General features: G+C 44.0%; 1 protein-coding gene across 1 annotated transcript in view; it reads left to right on the top strand.

Annotated features, from left to right (window-relative positions):
• The window catches only part of LOC149328766 (chymotrypsinogen 2-like), a 29,759-nt gene extending 5,393 nt beyond the window's left edge, over nucleotides 1-24,366 (top strand). The window contains exons 2-9 of the mRNA XM_089559081.1: nucleotides 8,468-8,495; nucleotides 8,698-8,751; nucleotides 10,269-10,342; nucleotides 13,344-13,456; nucleotides 14,409-14,553; nucleotides 18,394-18,508; nucleotides 21,349-21,497; nucleotides 24,178-24,366. Coding sequence (XP_089415207.1) covers nucleotides 8,468-8,495; nucleotides 8,698-8,751; nucleotides 10,269-10,342; nucleotides 13,344-13,456; nucleotides 14,409-14,553; nucleotides 18,394-18,508; nucleotides 21,349-21,497; nucleotides 24,178-24,366 — 867 coding nt within the window. The remainder of the gene's footprint in view (nucleotides 1-8,467; nucleotides 8,496-8,697; nucleotides 8,752-10,268; nucleotides 10,343-13,343; nucleotides 13,457-14,408; nucleotides 14,554-18,393; nucleotides 18,509-21,348; nucleotides 21,498-24,177) is intronic.
• Nucleotides 24,367-25,281: the final 915 nt, after the last annotated feature.

The raw sequence follows: 25,281 nt of genomic DNA, 5'->3' as shown, positions 1-25,281 counted from the left end.
TAGTGGAGGGCTCCGCAAATTTCGACCACCTGGGGTTCTTTAACGTGCACTATGCTGATTTAGGTGGATGGCTCAAATGCGTTACCATTTGGGACGTTGCTACCTTGCATCGTGAGAACGTTGTGATGACGTTAAAAAGGTAGTACTGCTCTATGCTTCACGTTTGACTGTGGTCGAAACTCACGCTTACGCCGACTCTTTTACTGCGAACGCATTATTAACACATTCGAATGACATTCTCTTAGAATCTCCTGAAAAATGCATTGACCTCATCGAAAAGCGGGATAGAATTTGATGACTCAATGAGAGACTGAAGTCTGTAGCTCTATTGCCAAAAAGTAAACCCATAAGAAGTTGCTTGGCTGCCCGAGTGTGACTATCTGGATTAATATACTACCTCATGACTTGTGCCTAGACCATTTCAACGGGCATATAATACACAGTAGTTGTTCTCCTGATGACCGTTGAAATGCGCCGACATGTGCACTAGCGAACTTAACCATTTGCATGAGTGAAATACACATTTTGGTGACCCACCGAACAGTTTAAAAATTGAGGCGGAGATAAAGACAATTGAGGAAGCAAATATCTTCTAGGTATCCTGCATAGTTTATTTTGCAGGAGCATTTGTGTGCACGTGATTGCCTATTTTTCAACAAATACTGCATTAACTAGGAGAGCGAAGCTTAGGATTCTGCATCAATATATTCTATGCATCCGTCTTTCACTCCTGCATGAGCAGCACAAAAACTGGGCCTAACTTTATTTTGTAGGACTCATGGTCATGCCAGAACCAGCTTACAGAATTTAATCATAAAAAATTATTTCGGGCGCACCTGTTAGTACGGAACTATACCGCAGAGCGGTTAAGCACGGATGCTTGCAAAAGGTGAAAAGCAAGGGTTATGACCCTGCCTTAAGTGAACAAGAGGCTGCGAAAAAATACAGGTCAATCGCAGATCACATGTAAAACACAATATAATGTGTACTTTGTGTAGGAGAGGCGTGGACGCAGGGAAGTCGACCGTAAGAGCAGGCTGTATATTCTGGAAGCGCGATATGGATTTTCTCCTCTTTCTTTGTTCGACAACGCTATACATAAAATAATCAATTCAGCTTAAGCTCGAGGTAATTGAGCCTTTATCATGAATAAGAATAGAGGGCCATGTTCTACCGCAACACCATTTGCCATCTTGAAGAAAGAAATGCGTTACTGCACACACATCCCTTCACTTGATGATGATGATAACAACTTTTATTTGCACCGATGTAGGAGGCCCCCTACTCCCCGTCCCTGGCCCTTCACTTGAGTACGTCCCGTGACATCACAGGCATCGTAACTTCTGCCGTCGGCTATTTTGCCCCGCGCAAGAAATTATGCCCTGTATAGTAATGGTTTCCCGAATGATATATCGAACGTCAAGATAAAATAAAAACGGATTCCATTGGAAAGAAATATGCTTGGACCCTGCTGGATATAGAGTAAGGTCTTCGCAGGTACACAGTTTCCGGCGCAAGCACAATATACAGTAACAGAAGTTCACTGGGAGAAGCTTTCATCAACAGACTTGCCTAAATTGGCTTAATATTGCTTTGACAAGGCTAATTGATAGAGGCTGACAAGTATACTCCTAATAACATTTATCACATTTTTTTCGACCATTGAAAAGCTTTCTTTGTTGCAGGGACGTATTTTTATAAGTACATACAGCTAGTCCTCGGTGTTGGGGCTGCAACATTGAATAACAAGAAAAAAAAGGTGTAACCCCGGTTTTTATAGGAAGGAGTATAACGGATGACAGTTTGTCATGCTGTATATCGGAATGTTGTAGGTAGTACATAGCGATGTAAACAAATAAATGCTAGAAGTCGGTACTCCGCTCCCGCTAAGCTTCTTTCATTACTGAGCATCGAACATGAAACCGGGGTCCAAACCTCTAACACTGCCTCTTCTAAAAAAGTACTGTTGTCTTAAACCAAGTTGCAGCTGTTTACCAATTTTTTTTTTAATTCTGAGGCTCTACAAACAAATTTAGCTGGCACGTTTTCCCTTAAGCAGAGGTAATTCAATCGATATCAGTGAAGCCCATATCCAAGGATTCCCATTCTTATTGTGACTGCACTGACCATTTCGATTTACTTATTGCACGCATGTACGAGGGGGTACCCAAAAGAAACCGGACAAAATTTTTTGGTCGGCAAACCTTCTGTGGTACCGCGTTTTGCCACTAGGAGCGCATAGAACGAACATTCCAGAGTCAGTAAGCGGAGTGCCGTCGTTGAAGGAGGTCAGACTAGTTTGGGAAGAGTTTTAGAGTGACGACTGTTTTGTGTGAATGTCGTTTTTGCAATGGCTGATTTTCGTGAACAGCGTGCGCCGGTGAAATTCTGATTTTTGCTCAGAAAAAGTTGAATGGAAACTCTTGAAATATTAAAAAAGACGTACAAGGACGATGCTATGGGGACAACTCAAGTGTTCCTGAATCAAATCCTGAATCAAAGCAACAATCATGCCAATGGAAAACTTCAAATTCAGCTCGCCTCAAGAAAGCTCGTCAGGTGAAACCAAACCTCAAAATAATGCTGATTTGCTTTTTCGACGTGAGAGGAGTCGTCTATTGAGAATTTGTTCCGCAGGGTCAGACAGTTAGCCAGGCTTTCAACTTGGATGTTTTGAAAAGATTGGGCAACAGTGTGCGGTGGAAGCGGCCAGATTTGTGGCGGTCGGGTGACTGGTTTTTCCATCATGGCAATGCCCCTGCCCACACAGCCCTGTCTCTACGACAATTTTGGACCAAAAATGGCATGACCCCTATTCCTCAACCCTCATACTCTCCCGACCTTGCCCCGTGCTACTTTCTTTGTTTCCTAGAATGAAAAAATAGGTGAATGGAAAGCGTTTCGCTGATGTTGCTGAGGTGAAGAAAAAAACGCCGGAGGCACTGTCAAACATCACAAAAGATGAATTTAAACAATGTTTTGAAAAATGGAATGAAAGATTCGACAAGTGTATCATTGCAAGTGGGGAATACTTTGAAGGAGATTGAAGGTCTGTGCTTAAAATGTGAACAAATAAGTTCAAACAAAAATAAGTCCGGTTTCTTTTGGGTACCCCCTCGTACATGCCAATCCTTGCACAGTGAGAAAATTAAGGCAGATTGCATACTTACTTCTGTTCACCTGCCTGATAAATTAGAAAAGAAACGGTTAATGCTGCTGTAGCCGATCCTTCCCCTTGTGCACGCAGGAGTTCTTTAACAAATGCAGCTGCTTTCGAAGGCACAATTTTACTGTTCAAGCAGCAGACAGGAAGAATTTTATACCGGGGGACTCAATGCTTCATGCCCACTGCACTTTATATATCAATCCTCAGAAATGAAATAAAAGAGAACATGATATTTACGCTGTACCAGCGAAAATATTCTACCTTTGTTACGCACATTATTTTGTGGCCTGCCGGTTCAGAAACAAAATATTCGGAGTGTTGATTGCTGCGCGCTGCCGCGGTGACGCAGTGGTCGTGGTGCTCGACTGCTGACCCGAAAGACGCGGGTTCCGCATCGGCCGTGGCTGTCGATTTTTGATGGACTATAAATTCTACTGGCCCGTGTACTGTGTGTTGTCAGTGCACGTTAAAGAACCCCAGGAGGTCGAAATTCGAGTACGGTGTCCATTCACTACGGTGTCCCTCATAGCCTGAGTCACTTGGAGAGGTAAAACCGCCATATACTAAACTGACTGCTGCAGGAATGAAGGGTCTGTTTTCTCCCTAACTTCCGAATTTTAATGCGTTACTTACCTCGGCCAATAGCGAATCCAGCTTTCCATGGTCCCGGTGTCTTCCTGTACAGGACCCGAAACAACCTGGTAATGTGAATACCTAGTTTTACTTCTCTGTACGTACGTGCGTTTCACGGTAATATAGAAATTTTGTGCACGATACTTTGTCTCTTACAGGCATGTGTGCGGCTTTCTGAATCTTTTAAGATTGTCTTTTTCCTGTTTGATTGTGTTTTATTCTTCGAGCCTCTTTTAGAATCGAAAAGTGTACGAAACATACCACATTGTTTAATATTCTTATTAAAATAAACGGTTGGGTTAGAGAAAATCAGCATTTAGCTTATTGAGTAATGACATCACATACACCAAAAATTCTCATTTTGACGAGTCCTGCGCTGCGAAGAGTTCATAACTACAGCTGTCCTATGACCACGCGATCACGGGGGCAACAACCTCTCAAGACCCACTTTCACGTGCAAGTTTGCAAAAGAAACCGGGCACAGTTGGCTTGTTTCGTAGCCGCGCAGCGGAGGACTTCTGGCAACCCTTAAAGTCTGATTCGTGTAAAGTAAGGTGAGCCCTTGTCCTCACTATCTGACACTTTTCGGTCTTTATGACTGTTGTAAATGCTCCGTTATGCGGTTGGGGACCGAAACCTGTTGCTCGATTACTTTAAGCAAAGGAGGTACATTGCCACCGTGTTGAAACCGGTGTTATTTTCAATTAAATGCCAGCCCGAAAGCCCATTGCTAAGCTCAAATTAGAAATGTAGGTGTCCTGACGAGCGGGATAAATGATATTTCCTACTACTCTACAAAAATCTGCTACCATGAGTCAATGCTTTGCGATTCATTTTTTCGTCCATCTACTGCTAGCTACGCATTTTTGAAGGCATATCAGATTTCTATTGTTTTTACGCCTTCCTTTGATCTCGTTGTGGTTTTCTCACTATTATTGCGTCTTGTGCTCTCGTTTTTTATTGCAATACTTTTTCTCTTGCTCTTCGACTTAATATGCTTTCTATTATTCTTTGCACTTTTTTACTGCAGATTATGTTACGTTTACGTTGTATTTCGTTTCTTGAAACCCACTCTGCTCTTCAATGTTTTGTCCATTCAAGCTATGTTAAATAAATTGCAGCCTGAGCTCCCTCTTTATTAGCTGAAAATCGAACTGTTGTTATTCAGATACTAATATGGTGTTAGGGTAGCTGCCTATGTAAAAGTTTTTTCCTGGGCGGGTCAACTCTGGTATTACTCTTCCAGGGGCGCTATGCCGGAAGGCCCGAGTTTGGCGCTTGTCCGAGTTTCACCCGAGTTTGCGATGACGGCAGTCAGTGAACGAAGATAGCGCGGAACGTGCGCAGGCAGCGGACAATAAAATGTAGAGATAAAGCCACGTAAAGGCGATACAAGCGCACCCTGCGCGCCTGTTTCACACTTCAAGCACAATACACTGCGCAATACCAGGCCGCAGCGCTACCTGAACTTATCAGCGCCATATCAGCAATCGCGAAATCGTGACTTCTCTGCTATCTATCTGCACACTCGCGGCTAGCTGTTTGACACGCCTTTTTGGGCGCGTCAAAGGCGTGTCTTCTCTTTCAGGCTCTATCTGTCTCTCCATTTCCGAAGACGAACAGTGCGCACTAGGTGCACTCTTCTATCAACCCTTTCTCTTCTCTCGAATACGTTAAAAGGCAACAGACAATATTATGAACATTTTGTTCATTTCCAAATGTATTTTAAAATATGAATCCAAAGAAGCGTTGTTGAAAAGCATAGCTTTAGGAAATTGACAAAGATTTGACACTTTCTACCGCTAGAGGCGATAGTGAGGCCATTGCTTGCAGCGTGGCTTGCATACGAACTAGAGCGGCAGCCCACCGTGTCGAAAACGAGTGAGCTTCTGCGCTGAGCGCCGGTAGCGCTGCCTTCGACTGGAAAGACTGGGCAACTACTACACGCTGAATCGTTATTATTTTTCGGCTATTGCAATAATATATTTTATTGTGTCGTATATCAAAATATAGGACGTGCTCCAAGCACCGGTTCGTCGTCGTGCTCCGTGTTTGACGCCTTGCAAGCAGGTGTGACGCGCCTTCAGCGTTGTGCTGTGTCTTACGTGGTTGCAACAGGCTATAGTGTTGTGCAATCTTGGTATGCGAGCGAAGAAATCGGCGGCTTTCGCCACGTTGCGTGTCCTTCGCAGAGGTGCTTAGATTTATCAGCGATGACGTTCGTTTTGCCTGTTATATTTCGATGGTCAACATCGTCGATGTCTGTGAGCAATCAGCACAGCCGCGCAGCATACCTGTAGCCGGCAGGGATGTTGGGAGTGGCCCACCCATAGCGCGTACGCCTATAATTTATGTACGGCACGCCGGGGGCGTGTCCAATGGTGTTGATTGACAGGTGAACTCGGAGCTAAACTCGTGAACGGTGAAGTGCCCCGAATTCATCTCGAGACTGTCATGGCGGCAGCAGCAGCAGCCTGGGTAATCGCTTCCTCTGACGGCAAATGTCAGTACGGCCGGCTGGACCCGTTTACTGCCTTGACCGACGACGAATTCCAGCGACATTTTCGCCTCTCCAAAAAATCGGTAAGATGGTTGTGTAAAGAGTTAGGCGACGACCCACGCCTGCGGAGAGTGCGTACCGGGCTTCATTCGCTTTCGGTCGAAGAGCAAGTCCTCTGCGCCCTCCGGTTCTTCGCGACCGGGAGCTTCCAGGGGAGCGTCGGCGCAGACCGCTTTATTGGACCCCAATAAAGCACTGTGAGCCGCTGTGTGAGGGACGTCTCCGACGCGCTTATCGTCGCGGCTGTGCAGAAGCGGTGGCTCGCTTTGCCCACGACAGCGGACGAGCGTGCGTATGTTGAGGAGCGTTTTCTTCTGCGCGACGGCATCACAGACGTCGTGGGATGCGTCCACGGGACCTACATTGGCGTAAAGGCCCCTTCGAAGTCCAGCCCTGACATGTTGAAGGCCAACTATTTCACGAGGAAGGCACGGTATGCATTGAACATTGCAATCAGTAAAAAATAATTGTTCTCGCCAAGTCCTTTGGGCTACTCTACAGCACAGTGCCAAAGTCGGTCCCAGACTGGTTTGGCGAAGACTGGATCAGCCGCTAACCGGTTCCACAGAACAATTCATAACATGCCAGGTACCTTAAGAGAGGCCCACAAAAAAAAGTGGGCTCCTCGGCAACGGCGAAATCGAAAGTTACAGATGGCCACTTGTTAATCGGACCACTACAGAGCACTCACCACTGTGCTAATTAATTAAATCCAACGAATGAATGTTATCTTTCGCACAAACCTCTCACTTGCATCTAAAAAGTATAGTCACAATGCTGCATAATCGGGAAGATAACCGCCACTGCTGACCAAAATCCGGTGCGAGCTCATTGACAACGAATTTCGGACAGCTCACATTAACGCGGTATGCATGAAATGAACAGATGCATGCAGTTCATTTCAGAACACGGCATAATATTCAAGCATTTCTGAACAAAACGAGTTTTCTCATTCAAGTCACGCGAAATTCAACTTGCGATGAAAAAAAAAGTGAGATAAAAAGTTTCACCATGCAGGATTTGAACCCACGCGCTCCCATTACTTGTCGACTCTCCGGAGCGACGCGTTAGACCACATGGCCACAGAACAGCGCGGAGTGATGCACCTCTCTTTATTTTTTTTTGCGGACTACCGCGTTGCACATGTACCTCGTCGCCATTGGCGGTCAGCTGATGACGGGCGTTGGTAGCGCTCCCTAGCGGTACAAAGCAAAATTCAAGTATGCATGAATCACTCTAAAGCGCTTTAAATCCAAATCTTGCACACTATAAAATGCTTACAAAGGTGTACTAAGTGCATTATAAAATTCAACAAACCTCGTTTGTCTATTTGCACACGCAATGCACTTGGTGGAGCGACACACAAATGAAAAGTGCACCGGCGGTTGCCTCACGTGACCCGTTCTTTGTAGACCGCTCATGAAGCCCATGAGGTGGCGCCGATGTGATGATAAAGCATGGAATATATCCAGATAACCCAATGAAGCTGGAGGCGTGACGAGGGTGGGATTTTGTCTTGCTACCATTAGTTCACTCACCTGAGGGCGTCGCCAGAGCTCGGGAAGATTCCGAGTTTCAGCAAACTCGGGCCTTCCAGCATAGCGCCCCAGGGCAGGAATCTTCTATCAGAGATGTTTTATGAATTACTTGAGGTATTCCCTGGACTACCTAGTATACATAATATACGAAGCTACTTGTTTGGCCTCTGTGCCACAGTGGCGACTCTACCCAGCATTCCAACCTCAGGTAATATGGCGGGCATGAGCAGCAAAATTCAAACCGAATACACCTACCAACACGGGGATATACAGTATACTTCTCTTCAGCAGTTGGAAGTGTATCCTGGCAGCAATGAAGCCAAAAATTTATTGTTATTCACAAAGTGTTTCCCCGTTCAGAGACAATTAATTGTAATTCCAAATGAAATCAGCAGCAGTGCAGTTGACGGAGGCGCCATTATTCCTGTGCTAAATTCCTGTACTAGGTAGCGATGATCACTATTCTTACGCTAAACGAAAAGGCCGTAATTACTTACAAAATGAATCGCAACCTAATCACTCAAATAATCGTTCTAACCAACAATGTGGCTGTGTTCTTTTTATTTTCAGGTGCGTTGTGAACACATCAATAGCCGAGGTGAGTTACTTTATCTGGTACTTATCGCTGCATCTACGAACGCTGTAAATCTGTTCATAATGTCGGATACCACATGGACGTAGAGGGACCGTCCTTGCCAAAAGTAACCGAGCAGCCCCGGATGGAGCGGGCTCTCACTCGAGCAGCTGCGCTGAGGTACAGTCTTTGTCGAAAGTAACCAGGCTGCATGGTTTGCTTCTAGCTGTGGTACAGTGGAGCCATTACAGCTTCCATGAAGCTGAAATCGTTGTTCAAGGTAAGGACTGGGGGTCTTCTTAATTTCCAACACCTTTTGATCTTTGTGCCGCCGCCGTGGCTTAGTGGCTATGGTGCTCGGCTGCTGGCCCGAAAGACGCGGGTTCGATCCCGGCCGCGGCGGTTGCATTTCTTTGGAGGAGAAAGTCGAGGCCCGTGTACTGTGCGATGTCAGTGCACGTTAAAGAACCCCAGGTGGTCGAAATTTCCGGAGCCCTCCACTATGGCGTCTCTCATAGCCTCAGTCGCTTTCGAACGTTAAACCCCATAAACCAACCAACCTTTTGATCTTTAGGAAAGCCACAAGGGCCCCACTGTACCACAGCTAGAAGCAAACCATGCAGCCTGCTTACTTTTCACAAAGACTGTACCTGGTGCTGCCTGCTGCTCCCCCGCTGGGAGTCCACGCCTCCACTCTCTTTCCTTGAATGATAAGAATCAAGCAACTAGTACGTACGGCGAGCAATTTTTAGCCTTTGGAGTGCTTTCATAGTGAGCGAGGGCACAGGTTTACGTCGGCCAGTTTACTATCGCAGCCGGGGAGCAGCGACCACCGCCGAAAATAGCAGCGTCATCGCTCGGCTGCAAGCTCCTCCGGCTGCCGCCGCGGCTTCTCGGTTACTTTTGGTCAAAGACTATACACGTTAAGATATTTTTATACAGTGCGACGCGGTCGAACAAAAACAGTTACGTTGCAGTTAGCTTGTATTTTATGCGCAGCATATTAACGTAGGTTTCGGGCCTTCGCGCGACGCGCGGCGGTGGCCACCATTGACCTTCAAGTGACCTTCAAGTAGGTCACGTGACATGACGTCGCGTGATGACGTCACACCGGCTGCAGATGGGGCCTCATATCGCGCCGTCGGTCGCCTCCCGGCGGTGGCCACCATTGACCTTGAAGTGAGATCACATGATGTGACGTCACGTGATGACGTCACACCGGCTGCAGATGGGGCCTCATATCGCGCCGTCGGACGTCGCCCGGCGGAGGCGTCCACGCTTCGTTTCGCGCCGTCGCGCGCGACGCGGCGGCGGCGCCACCATCGCTGCATCACGTGATATGTGACGTCACGCCAGGGATGAAGCGGCGCGCGCCCGCCGTCGCGTCAGTCTCTGTGCCCGCAACCGCGCAAGCGTCTTTGCGCCGGGCGTGTATGCGGTCAAGATGCCTCCAAACGCTAAGGACATGCTTCGCATCCACTGGACTTAACCTTGATAAACCTCCAATTTTATTAATAATCAATAGTGCGCTGTGCAGTTTGCGCAGGAGTAATTATGCTTAACATTCGTCTAGGAGGGCTTTAAAGAAGAAATAAGGTTTTATTAAACTTTCACTAAATGGGCTCACGAGACAAATATCCTTGACGTCACATTTTACCACGACGTGCAAGGCCTTTTCTAGAGGTAGGCTCTTGTTATGTATCTTACGGTAATATTTTTGCGGAAGTATTTACAGAAGTGAATCTTTTCGCATATTCAGCGCATACTCTTGGTGATAAGACGGATCCTACGGTGCAGGCTGCGGAAGGGCAGCGCCTCTTTCAAGAATTGTGAATGGAAAGACAGTTTCAAGGGTAGCTATGCCATGGATTGTAAGTAGCCTTTAAAATACATGCGTGCGCGTCTAAGAATGTCTTAGCTATGCTGCAGAGAACGAATATAGCCGAGCTTATTAGTATACCGCGCATGGCAAGATTTACAAAAGGAAATTTGTTGTTTCTACCGACTTCTACTGTAATATTATAGTACAAAAAATGACCTCTGGCTACATAACGAAGCTTGTTTATCTGGGTAAATTTCTGTACAAGATTTGCGCATGGAAAACTCTTCCGAATACAAAACAACGAAGACTGTCAAAAAAAGAGATACAGTAAATGCATTTCAAAATAGCGACATATCGAATCTTTATTCGAAAAGTTATGTTGTTTTTCAAAGGACCACTGATGTGAATGGGAGCCTGCAGTGGCTTAGCAAGCAATCGGTTTTTGAAAAAAGAGACCCAATATACGTGTGAATGTCTTCCTTAGATTGAGTTACTACGGCTATTTTTGCTCCACTACAAAAAACCTTGCCGCACAGCATGCTGAAATTACAATTCCAATTTGCCTGGTGCAGTGACTGAGGGTTAAATGTATGCATAATCGTAGCAAACATACCGAACGTATTTTGCGTCAGCATTGATGCCAACAACTTTTCAAATATATACACAACTCATGAAAGACAGCTGTGCCACCGAAGAATAGATTGTCAAAGGTGTTAAACGACACAGCAGATATTCAGGAAGCAAACAATTCAAATGGCACACGCATTGCACCTTTTGCTTACTTTGGCACCTTCGTATATAGAGTTGAGTTGCAATCAGAAGCAAAAAAAAAATGTCGTCTTTGTAAATAACTAACGCAACCATCAGTTCAGCGGTACTCGCGACAAGGAGAAAGAAATAGAGGACACACGCACAGTGTTAATTTCAATCTTACATTGCGAAGTGGGAGGTAATGAAACAGAATAAATCTTACATAAATGCTTATCATGTTTGGGGCAACGGAAGACTGTTTTAAATAATAACGTAGCCCGTGCTTGCGTCATCACCTTGGATAAAACGAAGTAAGGATGCTTGCTGTCTTGGCTGTAGGGAGCTGAAGTGAACTGGTGACAGTTGATGTCATTTCCAGTTAAGCAATTAAGAGAACTCGATATTGCATTCTTCGCAGCAGATGAAGAACAGCTTTCCAAATTTGTTCCAATATCGAGGAATCGCCTATCAGACGGTCGCGCCGGGTAAGACGTAAGGCCGCAGATATGAAATTAAGAATTTATCGTGCATGCGCGTAACATTTACGAGTTGTCACTTCACCTGCTCCCTCTAGCTGGTCGCTCACAGCGGTGACGTAAGCATGAATTGGAGATAGAAAAAGCATGCACCTAGACGTTTGCCATCGAATTTAGTGCAGAAAAGTTAAAGAGTCTCGCATTATTGTTCCAGTGTGTCGCTGCATTTTGGTTCTTGTGTTTCTGTTGATGACCATGAAAACTGAGTAAATGACTATTGAACAACTAACTCCTGAACGCCTTGTGTTGAGTACTACGAAAACTGAGAAGATGACTATTGAACAACAAACGCCAATGCATAACTAAAATGTCACTGACCGGAATATCTCGGCGATACAACCGAGGCAGTGGGAACTACACAAGCCACTAAAGCTATGATCGTGCAAGCATTCCTGGATGAACGGCGAATCGATCACGCAACCGGCAACAACTATCGCAAGGAAATTGAAGAGGGCAGGCTCTTGCTGTACTTCTTGTGATAATCGCCTCATGAAAGTCACAAAGAAAAAGTAGGCGGTTTCAATGAAATCGTCTGTAAATTGTTACGCCAGAGGATTAGAGAAGTCGGAGTGAAAAACACAACTGCAGAATAAAAGCCTCTACTTTCTCTGAAAGGGGAGGATTAAGGGTGTGCTTTTTCCATGCGCCTGCTTAATGAAGCTTCATTGGAGAGCGCAATGTCGCCTTTATGGACAGGTGCATCATCTCCACGGATTGATATCAGATTAAGAAATTGTTATGGTCGTTATATCTAGGGGCTATTGTGTGCGCGTGTGTATGTACGCTGAGAACAGATCTCATAGCCTTCCCTACCCGAGCGTTTCGTTTTTCTAGGTATGACACGTGAAAAATATCATGTCAAGTGCGCCAGAATCTTTGCTTTTTTGGGGCTTGATGAGAAAAGAGGGTCTTGAACTAATTCACTTAATCTCTGGTAGCTTCTGTACCATGTACTGTATCATAATATTTGGCCAAAATCTGCCTTCGAATATGCTTCATGACCCTTTGCGCGACAATCGAGTGGCCACTAAAAGCACTGACTTGAACAAAACAGAAAATGTACGGGAAATACTGAACGCCTTATTTGTAAAAAGGGTCTCCATAATCATCCTGCGAGGAACTTTCGGACCTAGGTTAGTTAGAACGAAACTGACTACAGGCAGACCAAGGACTTGTGGACACCGTTTAGGAATACCTTCCAGCGTTGCTGGGGTTGCAGGCTATCACGCAATGGGCGCCCGCTCATCGCACATGGCTCAGATTTCCAGCCTTACACGCGTACTGAAGACTTTTTATAAAACTAATTTTCATACTTGCAATCAATTTTTTTTCTGGTGGTGAGGACGTTTGTTCATACGACTCGACAAGACGAAGCACTGCTCGCAATACCCTTGTTTTTGACACAAAGCGATACGCAGCCTCCTGAACCCAGCGGCCAAAATTAGAAAAGAAGGAGAATCTTTCTGTATGGGGGCCTTGCATGTTAAAGACATCTAGCAATTACAAGTAATTTGAACGCCAGTACAGAGGGTGAGCAGTCAAGCACTCAGTCTAAACTGTGAGTAGACAGCCAGCGGAAGCAGAAGAAGCAACAACCACTTAGTATTCTGTGCGCACGCACCTACTGCGGTTCCTTTTACAACTGCACTACTTCATCCTACATGGAGTGAACGTGTGGTCAGTGCTGCCGTGATCTACATCAAAAATAATAGAGCTCGGAAAGAAGATCATTGAAAGATGACATGTTTGTCTCCGGCTGTTTAGGTATTTTTGAACGCTCTCTATGAGGAGCGTGGCCTTACGACCGCTACAACCTGCAGCGGAAGCATCATATCGCAAAGCTTCATAGTCTCCGCCGCGCACTGTCTTGTTAATCCGTGAGTATTCTTTCCTCCAATCAGCTTACCGCAAAAGAGCGAAATGACACAAAATGTCCCACTGATAGTCGAGCTCAATGTTAATTGTCTTTGTTATGCATAACATTTGTTCTCTATATAGTCTTTTTTCTTCTCTAAATGCTTCTTGCAATCAGGCTTAAAACCATACTGAACAACTGCATAAACCATACTGAATAAGAATTCCCACTCGTCCACAGCTTGTCCAAGCAAAACCATCTCCGTTTGATGCATTTCTTTCTCAGTAAATATTAAATCCATTTTAAATGCCAGCTAGAAACTCTTTTATATTCTGCTCATCAAAATAGAAATACTAAGCAACTAAGCCTGATGACACGAAATTCCAGCCGTCATTCCGGCGGCAGAAGGAAGTGCCTCAGCCTGCCCACAATCTACATGCATTCTATTTGCATTTGCCGTCTCCCCTTTAATTGAAGTTTGTAATTAACGTCATGATTGCGCTAAGCTCCTATGCATCATTTTTGGGTCAATAGGCGGGAAAAGGAAAGAAATTCTTCGTAAACTTTTAGCCATGTCCCACTTCTTCCCTTGTGCCAGCCGAAGGAACTTTACGCACGTGATCAAAATAATTCGCAGCTGCAGTTCAAGCTGTGAATGAGAAATGCTGCTTAGTACACTTATCACAAATTCCTGCTTGACAATCTTAAGATCTCGACTGATCTTAGAATTGGTTGATTTTCTGTGCTTTATAGTTTATTGGTCAATAGCAATGAAGGCCCTTCCCAAATAAGCAATATCGGACGGAGATAAACTGTCTATAGTAGTCATGAAAAAGTGCTGATCCTAATGTGGAGGGGGGAAAGCATTGTTTGGCGTAGTGGTACTGTATCATACTTCACAGACCTACTCATTTTTGTGAAATAATAACGTTTATTTATTCGCATTTATTCAACTTGGTGATCTGTTATTGCAGAAATAGTTATAAACGGGCAGACAGCGTTGAAGTCTTCTACAACAGCAGCCGAGTAGAGCATGGTCCGCGAATGAAAGCGAAGATTTTCACATCTCACCCCGACTTCATGCTAAGTGTCTATGCGAACGACATATCCATTTTGAAGGTAAGAATAGAATAAATTTAATAATAAAGACCATGAAATATTTTTTCTGTGTATTCTAAAAGTGGCCCTGCGACGGTAATCAAACATTTGGTTCTTATCCTTTGTGCCCATAAAATGGCACATTTTTATCCCTGGAGATCCATGAGGATGACGTAAAATGCAATATTTCATATTGCCATGCTTCATTGATTTCAACAACAACAATAATAATAATAATAATAATAATAATAATAATAATAATAATAATAATAATAATAATAATAATAATAATAATAATGTTTATTGTCACTTTGTAGATGAGACAATAATAATAATTATAATATATGATGAAAATAATAATAATATTAATAATAAAAGAATATTATTTTATTTCAATCAGCAACATAATACAGTAGGCGGATACCTCAAAGCTCTAATTAGGCTTGCAGGTCACCGTCCGGCAGTAGCAACCTGCCACACTGAGTCTTTGTTCAGAAATTGCAATCCCATAGAAAATTCAAAATTAGCAATGGCATCATGTAATTGATTGAGAGTGTTTAAGTGAAAAGGATAACTTAGATTGAATATACCGTATTGTGCGTTTTTGTCGGAAAGACTTTCAAAATCTCTCTTACCTCAACTGATGGCTCGTTTGCGGTGAAAAGGCACACAGAGCTTGCGTATTATGGTAACTTTTGTATCGTAGCAAGTTTTACAACGGTACTTACTTAGTTGAGCCGTGCATGATGCAAAAGCGCAATCCTCTGCGTCGAGATCACCGTGCCGAAACCTAAAACATTGAGTTTTTGCTGAAGGGCGGCAGTAGCGCCCTCTGTCTTCTGCAGTGGAAAGCATCACAAGGCGCCAGGGCGAGCGTTGCAAGAAGCGCGGGCCCTTTTAATACGCTGTTCCGGCCTTTTCGTCTGCTTCAACTGAAGCGCTTCGAACATTTTCGGCCAACTGAGCGGAAAAAATGCCAGAATGAACTAACGTCTTTTTTTCGTCCAATGATTTTATTCAGTATTCTCACAATATGCAATGGTCAAAACACATCGATTACATCACAGCTAAAGCTCTTAAAACGGTAGGTTACTTGCGGCGCACAGTACGGGATGCTCCTAAAGAAGCAAAATTGCTCATGTACAAAACTCTAATTCGCCCTATTCTTGAATACGCTTCTAATGTCTGGAATCCATACAAGCAAGTGAAATCGATCAAATAGAATCTGTGCAACGTAAAGCTGTAAGATTTATTTTTCGCCGCTACGACTTTCATTTTTCACCCTCATCTGCGATGTCTTTCCTAAACATAAGCCCGCTTGCATCCCGCTGAAAAACTGAGTCCTTAAAACTTCTTCACTCCATAGTCCATTCTGCTAATTGCCTTTCAGAGGGTAAGCATATCTCGTTTTCAAAACCATCTGCAACCAGGAGCCATCACGATCTTAATATCCAACCTTTTTTTGCCCACACTAACGTTTTCAAATACAGTTTTTTTCCGCGCACTGTGGAGTGTTGGAATTCTTTTGGTGGCAACATTCGTGCACTATCAATTTCTGATTTTGCGTCGGCAATTGAGTCGTAGCATTGTATGTTGTTTTTCGAGCGTTTATATTTGCAATGCTTGTATGTACTTTTGTATGCGTGGAATTGTTCCACATTTTTGTACCCACTCCTGCTATAGCCCTTGAATGGGGCTGCAGTATTTTCAAATAAATAAATAAAATAAAATAAAAAATTTAGCTTATTTCGTCTGCATTCGTAGCTCTCCTAAAGCGTCGGAGGACGACGTCGCGAAGCCTTGAGCTGTGTTTTTCTTGTTTAATTTCGTTGTGGAAGACAGATGGCGCTACTGCCGCCCTTCAGCAAAAAGTGTGTTTTGGGTTTCGGTTCGCCGATCTCGACGCAGACGATTGCCCTTTTGCATCATGCACGGCTCAGCTAAGCAAGTGCCGTTGTAAACCTTGCTACGATACAAAAGTTACCATAATACGCAAGCTCTGTGTGCAGTTTCACCGCAAACGAGCCAGCGGTTGAGGTACGAAAAATTTTGAAAGTCTTTACGATAAAAGCGCACAATACGGTAGACGGTACGTAGTGCCATTTCATGGATTCAACAAAATGTTTGAACATTTTATAATTTCAATTCACATTTTCAAGCATACTGCAGTACAGTAATTCGTTCAAACTACCAAAGGAAGGAAAACCAAAGGATAGGAATGAACTTTGCCATTTGTTGGGTGTTGAATGCGCACCACTTTTAGCCATTTTTTAAATACGATTTATCCTAGTTTTTCATGTAACGGAAGTGTTAAAGAAACAGCTTACGCGATACCTAAGTAGAGCTTATCTCAGAGACCGGGCCCTTAAACGTGTAGCGGCAAACGGCTGCTAGGCCTTCAGAGCCAACGACAAGCATGACACGCCTCTAAGCTTTTTTCTCAGGAAAACCACGCGTTCATAACAGGACGATACACCGTCTGTGGATATACCTGACAGAAAACCTTTATACTCAAGGAATGGGTACAAAACATTGCATCGTTTCATGCCGCGATCTTTTTGGACCATAGCTTATGAGAATAGTGCTTTGGGCAAAACTGTTCATTTCGCTTTAAACTTTGCTGGAATTCAGCCTTGATCTTCAAACTGCACCGTGGAAGAAGCGTTACAAAAAAAAAAAGACGCTCCATACACCTTGATCAAGAATGCGAAAATAAAAGCTAAATTAGGCGCGATGTTTTCTTACGCGATAGCACAACAGAACGTTTTGTAGAAAAGCATTTGCAATGACTTAGGTTTAGCAGGAGGGCATAATTAACGTGGCGAAAATGTTTCCAGAAGTTATAAACGCAAAAAAGAAGTGCGGAGAAATTGGGGTTCCAGACAACGCCCGATGATAACAAAGTGGACACGCAACGTACTATGTGTTACAGAGCCCTTCGGTTACACCGTGTTAAAGGGGCGCCAAGTAAACGCGAAAGTGAACGAAAGAGAGAAACAAAAGAAGGAAATGATGCTATAGCGTCTACTCAAGGCGAAGCTTAAGCATTCTCTCTTTTTTTGGGGGGGGTGGGGAGGGAAAGGTGCGTGAGTGCCGGTGGCAGCCTTTCACGCTTACCTCAAAGGTACACAGACAACTTAGTTGGTAAAGTTGCTGACTTAGTCTCTTCGGTGCTCTTTTCGACGCTCCCGCGCCGGGACGCTCTCGTCAGAGCGCACGGCTCTGGGCTGCCCTGGGAGGCAAGATTTGCATGCAAGCTTAGAGAAAGGATGTGCAAAGCGCAGCTCCTGTATATAGCGGCCACCAGGGCACTAGCTGAGTGAAATGCAGTTTTATTTGATCTTTCCATTTTTACATTTCTGCCTGGAATAATTTTGGTTTGCACGCTCCTCTATCGATATTGTGTTTTCTAGCTTTGCCTACAGAAATCTGGAGCATAAACAATCCCAGTGCCCCTTAAAGAGTATTTACTCTCTACTGCTTGCAATGTTCAGCTCTCGCATTGCTGATGTTTGGCGCTAAAGAGAGCACATTTTCTGACCTTGGATAACAGAAGGATATATTTGCAACTGAGATATTTATTACTCCAGGCATACTATAATTGGCGCTTCAAAACCATATAGATGATACCATTTCTATCGTAGTTACTGACAAAATATATTGAAAATATGCCATATTTATTTTGGATAAAATCGGCACTAAATATGGCTTGAGTAATATGTATAAATGATGCATGGAATAAGAAAATCATTAAGTTTTGCACCAAATTTAACCTTTCCAAAAAGCCTCTATTCAGCACCTGATGGCCTATGGCGCACAGCATTCAACAATATTTTGCATATTTCTTCTTTTTTTTTGCAGTTAGAGAAGCCGTTGCACTTTGACCCATTTGTTGCACCTGTTTGCCTTCCAAAAGCGCCGTTAAATATATTTAAAAAACCTCTGGTTGTGGCCGGTTGGGGCGTCACCAAGGAAGGCAAGTACACTTGACATCAAGTGTACGAGAGTTTTTTATCTTCCAGTGTGGCATCATTCGCTGCTCTAGAACCAAACTGTTCAGCAGTTTTTCTTCTGGTGCGTTATGCCTCAACAAAATCACTCCTCTACAATGCTAGTTGCAGATACAAACATCATTTCGGATCTCTCGGAGTCGGTGTACAGAGAGTGCTTTGAACGCTACACCCCATATGGTGTGTAATGCTACAGTATAATGCGTATTTGAACGAAAGCTCATAGTATCCATAGTTTCACGTTGTTCTGTAATATAGTTTTGTTTAAAAAGAATGAAATGGCGATTATATTTTTAAACAAATAGTTTGCGTTTAGAATAATGCGCGAGGTTATCATGCTTTTGAAGAGTACAAAAGCCTGCAGGATATTTCAGAATTCATCCGCGTGAAGACTTAATGCTAATATGCTCCTTTCATATCAGTACGCAGTCTGTGGATTATAATTAAAGATGCCGATACGGGCTGACCAATACAGACACCCTTCCGCTCAAGTATATTCACCGAAAGCGACGAAATTCAAGACACCTCGCTAATTAGCCCCTTATTTTTTTTCTTCTAGCCCTATAATAAAGCATTCATGTGGTTTAACCAGCCACAACTCCAACGAGAGGCCACTTGAGGACGATGATATATGCCCAATCTAAGCAGCGGAAAAGAATTGCTAATTGACCCTTGCTGTATTAATGTGAGGTCGAGAGGGCATTCAAATGTGCACTGAGGCCGTTTTCAAAACACGGCACCTCAGCGAACCAAGCTTCTCAGACTAATGCAAGTAATAATTTATTAAGCATGAAATGCTTTTAGCCCCCGTTGTCGGCAGTGTGGTGACGTCACGCCGAGACCGAGAGCCATCATCCGGGCACTGAAATCCACTCATCCGGGCACTGATCTCCACTCATCCGGGCACTGAAATCCACTCATCCGGGCACTGAATTCCAGTCATCCGGGCACTGAAATCCACTCATCCGGGCACTGAATTCCAGTCATCCGGGCTCTGAAACGAGAACATCCGGGCACCGTACGAGACTTAACGAGATTTAACGAGACTCTCTAAGCCCTCCTACGCGACCGGCATGCAAGCGCCGGTTGGTCTCCAAAGGAGTCACAAAAAATAACTGCTGCCAGTGCATTCCCAATGTTTATCAAGATATCAGTGGAGCTGTGGGTTGGATAATGCACGGAATTATAATTTTCGATTTCTAATAACGCGTGCAAAAAGCACATAAATGCCACGTTACACTTCGTTGTCATACGTAATCTCTTAGGGTCTTCGCGCATCGAAACAAAGCCGCGCAGGCGCACAGGGGCCCGGGAGAGAAGCGCTGCGTTCAAAGGGCAAGGCATCGCGCCGAACGGGTGGTGGCGTTCCTCCCTTCCTTTACGGTGCGGTTCGGGTGTCCACCGAGATGGCAGAGAATTACTGCGCCATTTCCTTTCCTCAAAAAACCTTGCGTTCAAATGGCAAGGCATCGCGCTGAACGGGTGGTGGCGTTCCTCCCTTCCTGTACGGTGCGGTTCGGGTGTCCACCGAGATGACATTAGGCCCGTAAACATTTCATGCTTACTCTACTCTCTGTTACGGGAGAGGCAGAGATTTTTTATAATTGGCTCGTTATCTTGTCCGAGGTAGTTTGAGGGTTGTTTTACCAGGAAGTTTTACTAAAATAGTAATTGTATTGTCAAGCTACACGTAGTTCTTGAAAAGCATGACTCTGAAGTCTTCTGCGGGTCCTAACATAGCGAGAATAGATTTATTTCATGCTCAGAACATCGGTCTTTCATTTATCGCTCAGTAGAAGTGTCTCATCTTAGCAGAAAAAAAAACACCGATTGTCTAGTGGCAGAAAGAAGTGAAGAAAGCTGCGGCGAACACTTAGCTGACTCAAGCCACAATGTTTTGCATGCCACCAAACGTACTCACCGCAGCGCAGTCTAAAATAAGAGGAAATACAAAGGGAAGAAAGTGCCCAACTTTTCTTGCGAACCGCTGTCGTGTTGGCTGAGCTGTTATGGCGCTCGGCTCCTGACCCGAAAGACGCGGGCTCGAATCGCAGCCGTTGTGGTCGAATTTCGATGGAGGCGAAATTCTAGACGCCTGTGTACTTTGTGATATGTTCGGTAGGTGACGCATTGCGGTGAAAAGTATGTGCTTTGAAGCAGGCCTATATGCTTTGAAAATCAAGGACAACTAACCATGAGGGCTTTGAAATGAACGTTAGTTTTGCGGAGACGCCCCGAATCCGTTCGAAGCGCATAGACAGTTTCGTGTAGTTTTTGCCTACTTTTTTTCCCTAAGTCGTAGCGATAGATTTAGCAACTTTCATCCAGCCAAAGGTCCAAATCACAAAGTAATCACTCACCTACCTGATCTAAGGCATTTCATTCAATGCACATAAGAGTTCGCGACTTATGTACTTATCCTTCCATTTTGCATACAAACGTGATTTACATCGAGTGCAAGAAAGATTGCGAATTTTTTCTGATGTTCAGAAAGGCTTAAAGAGTGCATTTTTTCGCCGTCGTACTTCACGTTCATCCCAAGAGAGAAATGCTCGATTGTAGCTCCACATTTACAAACTGGAAACCTAGTCTGTTGGGGCGCAACATAATTTTCCAAAAGGCAGCTGTGTTTAGCATTTTTGTTTACTTTTCGAGCAAATATTACTCAACCGCTCCAGAAACATAACGTACTGTATTATTTGTAAAAACGGCTCAAAGATAATTCATTGGCGTTATGTTAAAGTGGCGTGCTGGCTCCTCTGAAGAACACATTAGAAAGCTTCCTGCAATTTTGGCGACATTACAGGTGGCCGGGGCTCCGAATTTCTTCGTTATATTTTCAAAAAAGCCCTGCCGTACAGCAAGTGCAAGCCACTGCTTCACAAAGAAGCCCGAAAATGGCTTAATGGCAGTATTGTTATTTGTGCTCGAGCAAAAGGGCGAGACGCTTGTACCGTGAGTATGTCCACATGTTACGGCTACCTTATTCAGTTTTGATCATAGGTTTATGAAAGAAAGCTATCTCTGAATCAGAAAACTGAACCTCATTCTTTCGCAAATGTGGCCGGTTATTTGGTGCAGGCGAAGAAGCAATGTTGCAGATTCCCAATATAAGGCGCTCAGAAAATTACAACTTCTGGAAACGAAATTAAGTTCTAATTATTTTGTTATACAATAACGGTGCGAAAAACGTATTTTCCCAAGCATTCTGCTTTCCAAATATTTGCTGATGCGACAGTTGTATAAGACATGCAAACGTCTCTTTATTTGCATTTCTTTCCGGAAACAACACGTCCTGTGGCGGCGAAGGCGCACGTGCGAGTAATACTTTGAGGCCTGGCAAAAGTAAATAGCCTGAAAAATCACTTTCAGGCCCTGCAGGGGCTCTGTAAGATTTGTAGGTGTTATAAGTTTCGGATGGGTGAGAGCGGGAGGTCCTGCCGCGTTGCAGAGATATGAAGCGTTATAAATTAAGAGACAACCACAGACTATTCCACAGAGAGAAACCACCTTATCTTTCTACTTTTTGCAGAAATTGTGCTCAAGATGTCACACTGTATTTGTCGAAGTTTGGTGCCATTTATTTATTTGTTTATTTATTATTTATTTATTTATTTATTTAATACTGCGGAGTTGTTTGACTCCAAGCAGGTATGAGCACAGATACAATAAAAAACAAGATATGCACGGGCGTCATGCAAGAGCAAACAGATGATGCGAAAAAAGGAACCAAAAAGACAAGGGTTTCGCACTCAAAAGGCTCTCAAATTATCAACAAATGTTTCTACATTCGGGCCGTTCACTACACATATCGGCAATTCATTCCACTCTGCAATCAATTTGACAAAAAATGAGTGTTTAACTGTGTTAGAGTATGCTCGAAATTCTTGCATCACTTTTCTGTGGTTATAACGCGTACTTGCTCGTGAAACAGGCATGTGAATAAGTATGTTACATGTGTGTGTGTATACACACTACAAATGCATTATGCTGAATTCCATGTATTTTACGTTTGCCACCTTGTCTGATTATCTTCTCTGGGTATAAAATGTCCAGGATGGAATATGTAACTTAGTTGAATATGGAATTGAATATGGAAGTGAATATGTTCTCCGGGCATAATATAATTCAGCGCAAAAAAAACGGACAAGGCACGAAGTGGGGGACACAGAGACGTTCACGAGCGCCAACTGCCAACTGGTTATTCATGCTGAAGTACGGGGCATATATAGGAAGGGAATGGTGAGCATGCGCATGCTCACCATTCCCTTGCTCCCTTGCAGCTTGCTCTCCTGAACCGGAAGTGAATAGTTGATTAAAATAACAGAACCACACCGCAGGAAGGAAGCCCTGAGCGAGAATTCCTTAAAGCCAGGTGAAGATCGAAGGCTTTCAAGTCAACAGGTAGAGCTTGAAAGTCTCAGCCACGGGGTAGCAATAAATTGAGAATATTAAGAAAGGCAGTTTCCATTGCATTAAGTTAATACGGCTGGTGGTGATGACAATGTTTGTAATTGAAGCTGCATTGTGTCACCATTTGGAGAAGCAGAGTGCGAAAAAGATGGCGTGCTGTTTATAACGGCCACCACATCCATCAGCAGAGACGATAGTGACGCGATTAAAAAATCTCAAAATCTCCCAGAGTAATTAAAAACGCTCTCGTTCCATTCCTTTCGAGACTTAAAATTTTAGCCGCAGAACTTAAAAAACTTTGCTTGCTTCTCTTGAAGTGCAGCAGAACCCCAAGCTTTATGAGCCTGCGTAAAGTAAAGGGTCATGTAAACGGGAAAGGTAGATGCTGCACGAAGAACTTCGTTCATTAACAACGTGCCCGTACACCCCTGTACCAATTAGACGCGGATAGTTAGAATATGTGCCCATGCAACGTAAATTGCGCCCAGAAACTGAGCGCCCTTAAAAGCGATTAAACACGCTAGTCTATGTGACCCGCCGCGGTGGCTGAGTGGTTATGGTGCTCAGCTGCTGACCCGAAAGGCGCGGGTTCGATCCTGGCCGCGGCGGTTGAATTTCTTTGGAGGAGGAATTCTAGAGGCCCGTGTACTGTGCGATGTCAGTGCACGTTAAAGAACCCCAGGTGGTCGAAATTTCCGGAGCCCTCCACTACGGCGTCCCTCATAGCCTGAGTCGCTTTGGGACGTTAAACCCCATAAACCAAACCAAACTAAACCAAACCAAATTATTCGAAATATCGAGAAAATTTTGAGCGTGAGGCGACTTTTTGCACAACTGGGTTGTCCTACTGAGCTCGGGGCACACCCCAGGTATCCGGTAGGACACTGCCTTATCTTGTCGCTTCTACCTTGCTGCCAAGAAGCTGTGAAATCGAGAAGAAACAAAACTGCAGGCCCCACAGGCGTGATTAGAGAACCGCAGGACCAGCATAAATCATGCACAAATTATGCAAATTCTCTTATAAAACGAAAACTGATACTCATCTGCAAGATATAGACTTCTCGTTTACTTTTATGAATGGCTTCAATGTACTGTTTTGAAATGCGAGAAAAAAACTTGGTTAAGGTGATTCGAAGCAATGATGAAAGATGCAGTGTTTTCCTTGTCGTGGTCCCAACCGCCACAGAAGAAGCTATGAAAATTTCTCTTTTAAATATTTCAGGGAGATTCTGGAGGCCCTATGACAACCTGGAGCAAACGCGGGCGATCCATTCTAGTTGGCATAATTTCCTTCGGCTATGGCTGTGCCAGAGAAAAGGACGCCAGCGGCTATACAAGGGTGGCAGCATTTGTTCCCTGGATTGAAGCCATTATGCGACTCTCGAAGAAGGCTTCGCCTTCAATGCGATGACTGCTATGAACAAATTAGTGCATATTGCGTGTTTTCTTTTCTCACTATATCTTCTTTATTATGCATAAGAATACTGACATCTGGAATAAATTGTGCCACATCAAACATCATTCCTTTGAAATGAGCTTCAGAGAGAAAACAAGCACCTGGTCTATACCAGCACTTTGTTTTTTACTTGTTTGTGAACACATCTTCGCCCACTGCCAGCGCCATTTCAGCCAGACTGGGGCTTGAGGTGTTAAGCATTTGACCTAAATGTTCCATTCTTTGGAAAGACTGAGGAGCAGCCCACGCACACCCTATAATGTGCAACTTCAAATCAATATCTGAAAAAAACGAGACCTTTTTGTGGCATGAATACCAACATTAAGTTAAGTTCTGTTCTCAATAGTTTAAATCCCCTCAGCGTACAAGCTCTTTTGAGTTTAGGCGACACTGAACTGAAATACCACGACATACTGTTAAAGCAGAGAATGTACATATAGCTGATTCTGGGTAGTGTAGTGAGGTTCAGGAATTGAAAATTTACGCTTGGAATTATCAGCGGCATAGTCTTCGTTTAAATAAAAATCACAGCAACGCCTGCCTCAAGTCTGTTACTGTATATTGTGACGAGGCACTCACAGTAGTTCTGCAGACGGGAAGAAAATTAGTGGGGGTTAAATTAACTTAAAGCAAGGAGGTGCGCGAAAGCAAGTTTTTTCAATTGGAAGCGACACTTAAACACCGCCTTAAGGATACGGCGCGACATCTTCGGTGGGTTAAATCCCGTATATGCAGAATGTGTCATTCTCTACTTAACATTCATAGATGTCGCCGAGTCATACTACAACCACCGCAGCCATGTGTTATCGTAAGAAGTTGGGCTAGTTGCTAATTATTCATGGTTAACGACAGAAAAAAAAAGTAGAAGAC

This window comes from Amblyomma mixtum, chromosome 9 (assembly GCF_055824585.1).
Source record: "Amblyomma mixtum isolate Tamu chromosome 9, ASM5582458v1, whole genome shotgun sequence".
Classification (NCBI taxonomy): domain Eukaryota; kingdom Metazoa; phylum Arthropoda; class Arachnida; order Ixodida; family Ixodidae; genus Amblyomma; species Amblyomma mixtum.
Note: the sequence above shows the minus strand (reverse complement) of the source record. Positions and strands in the feature narration are given on the sequence as shown.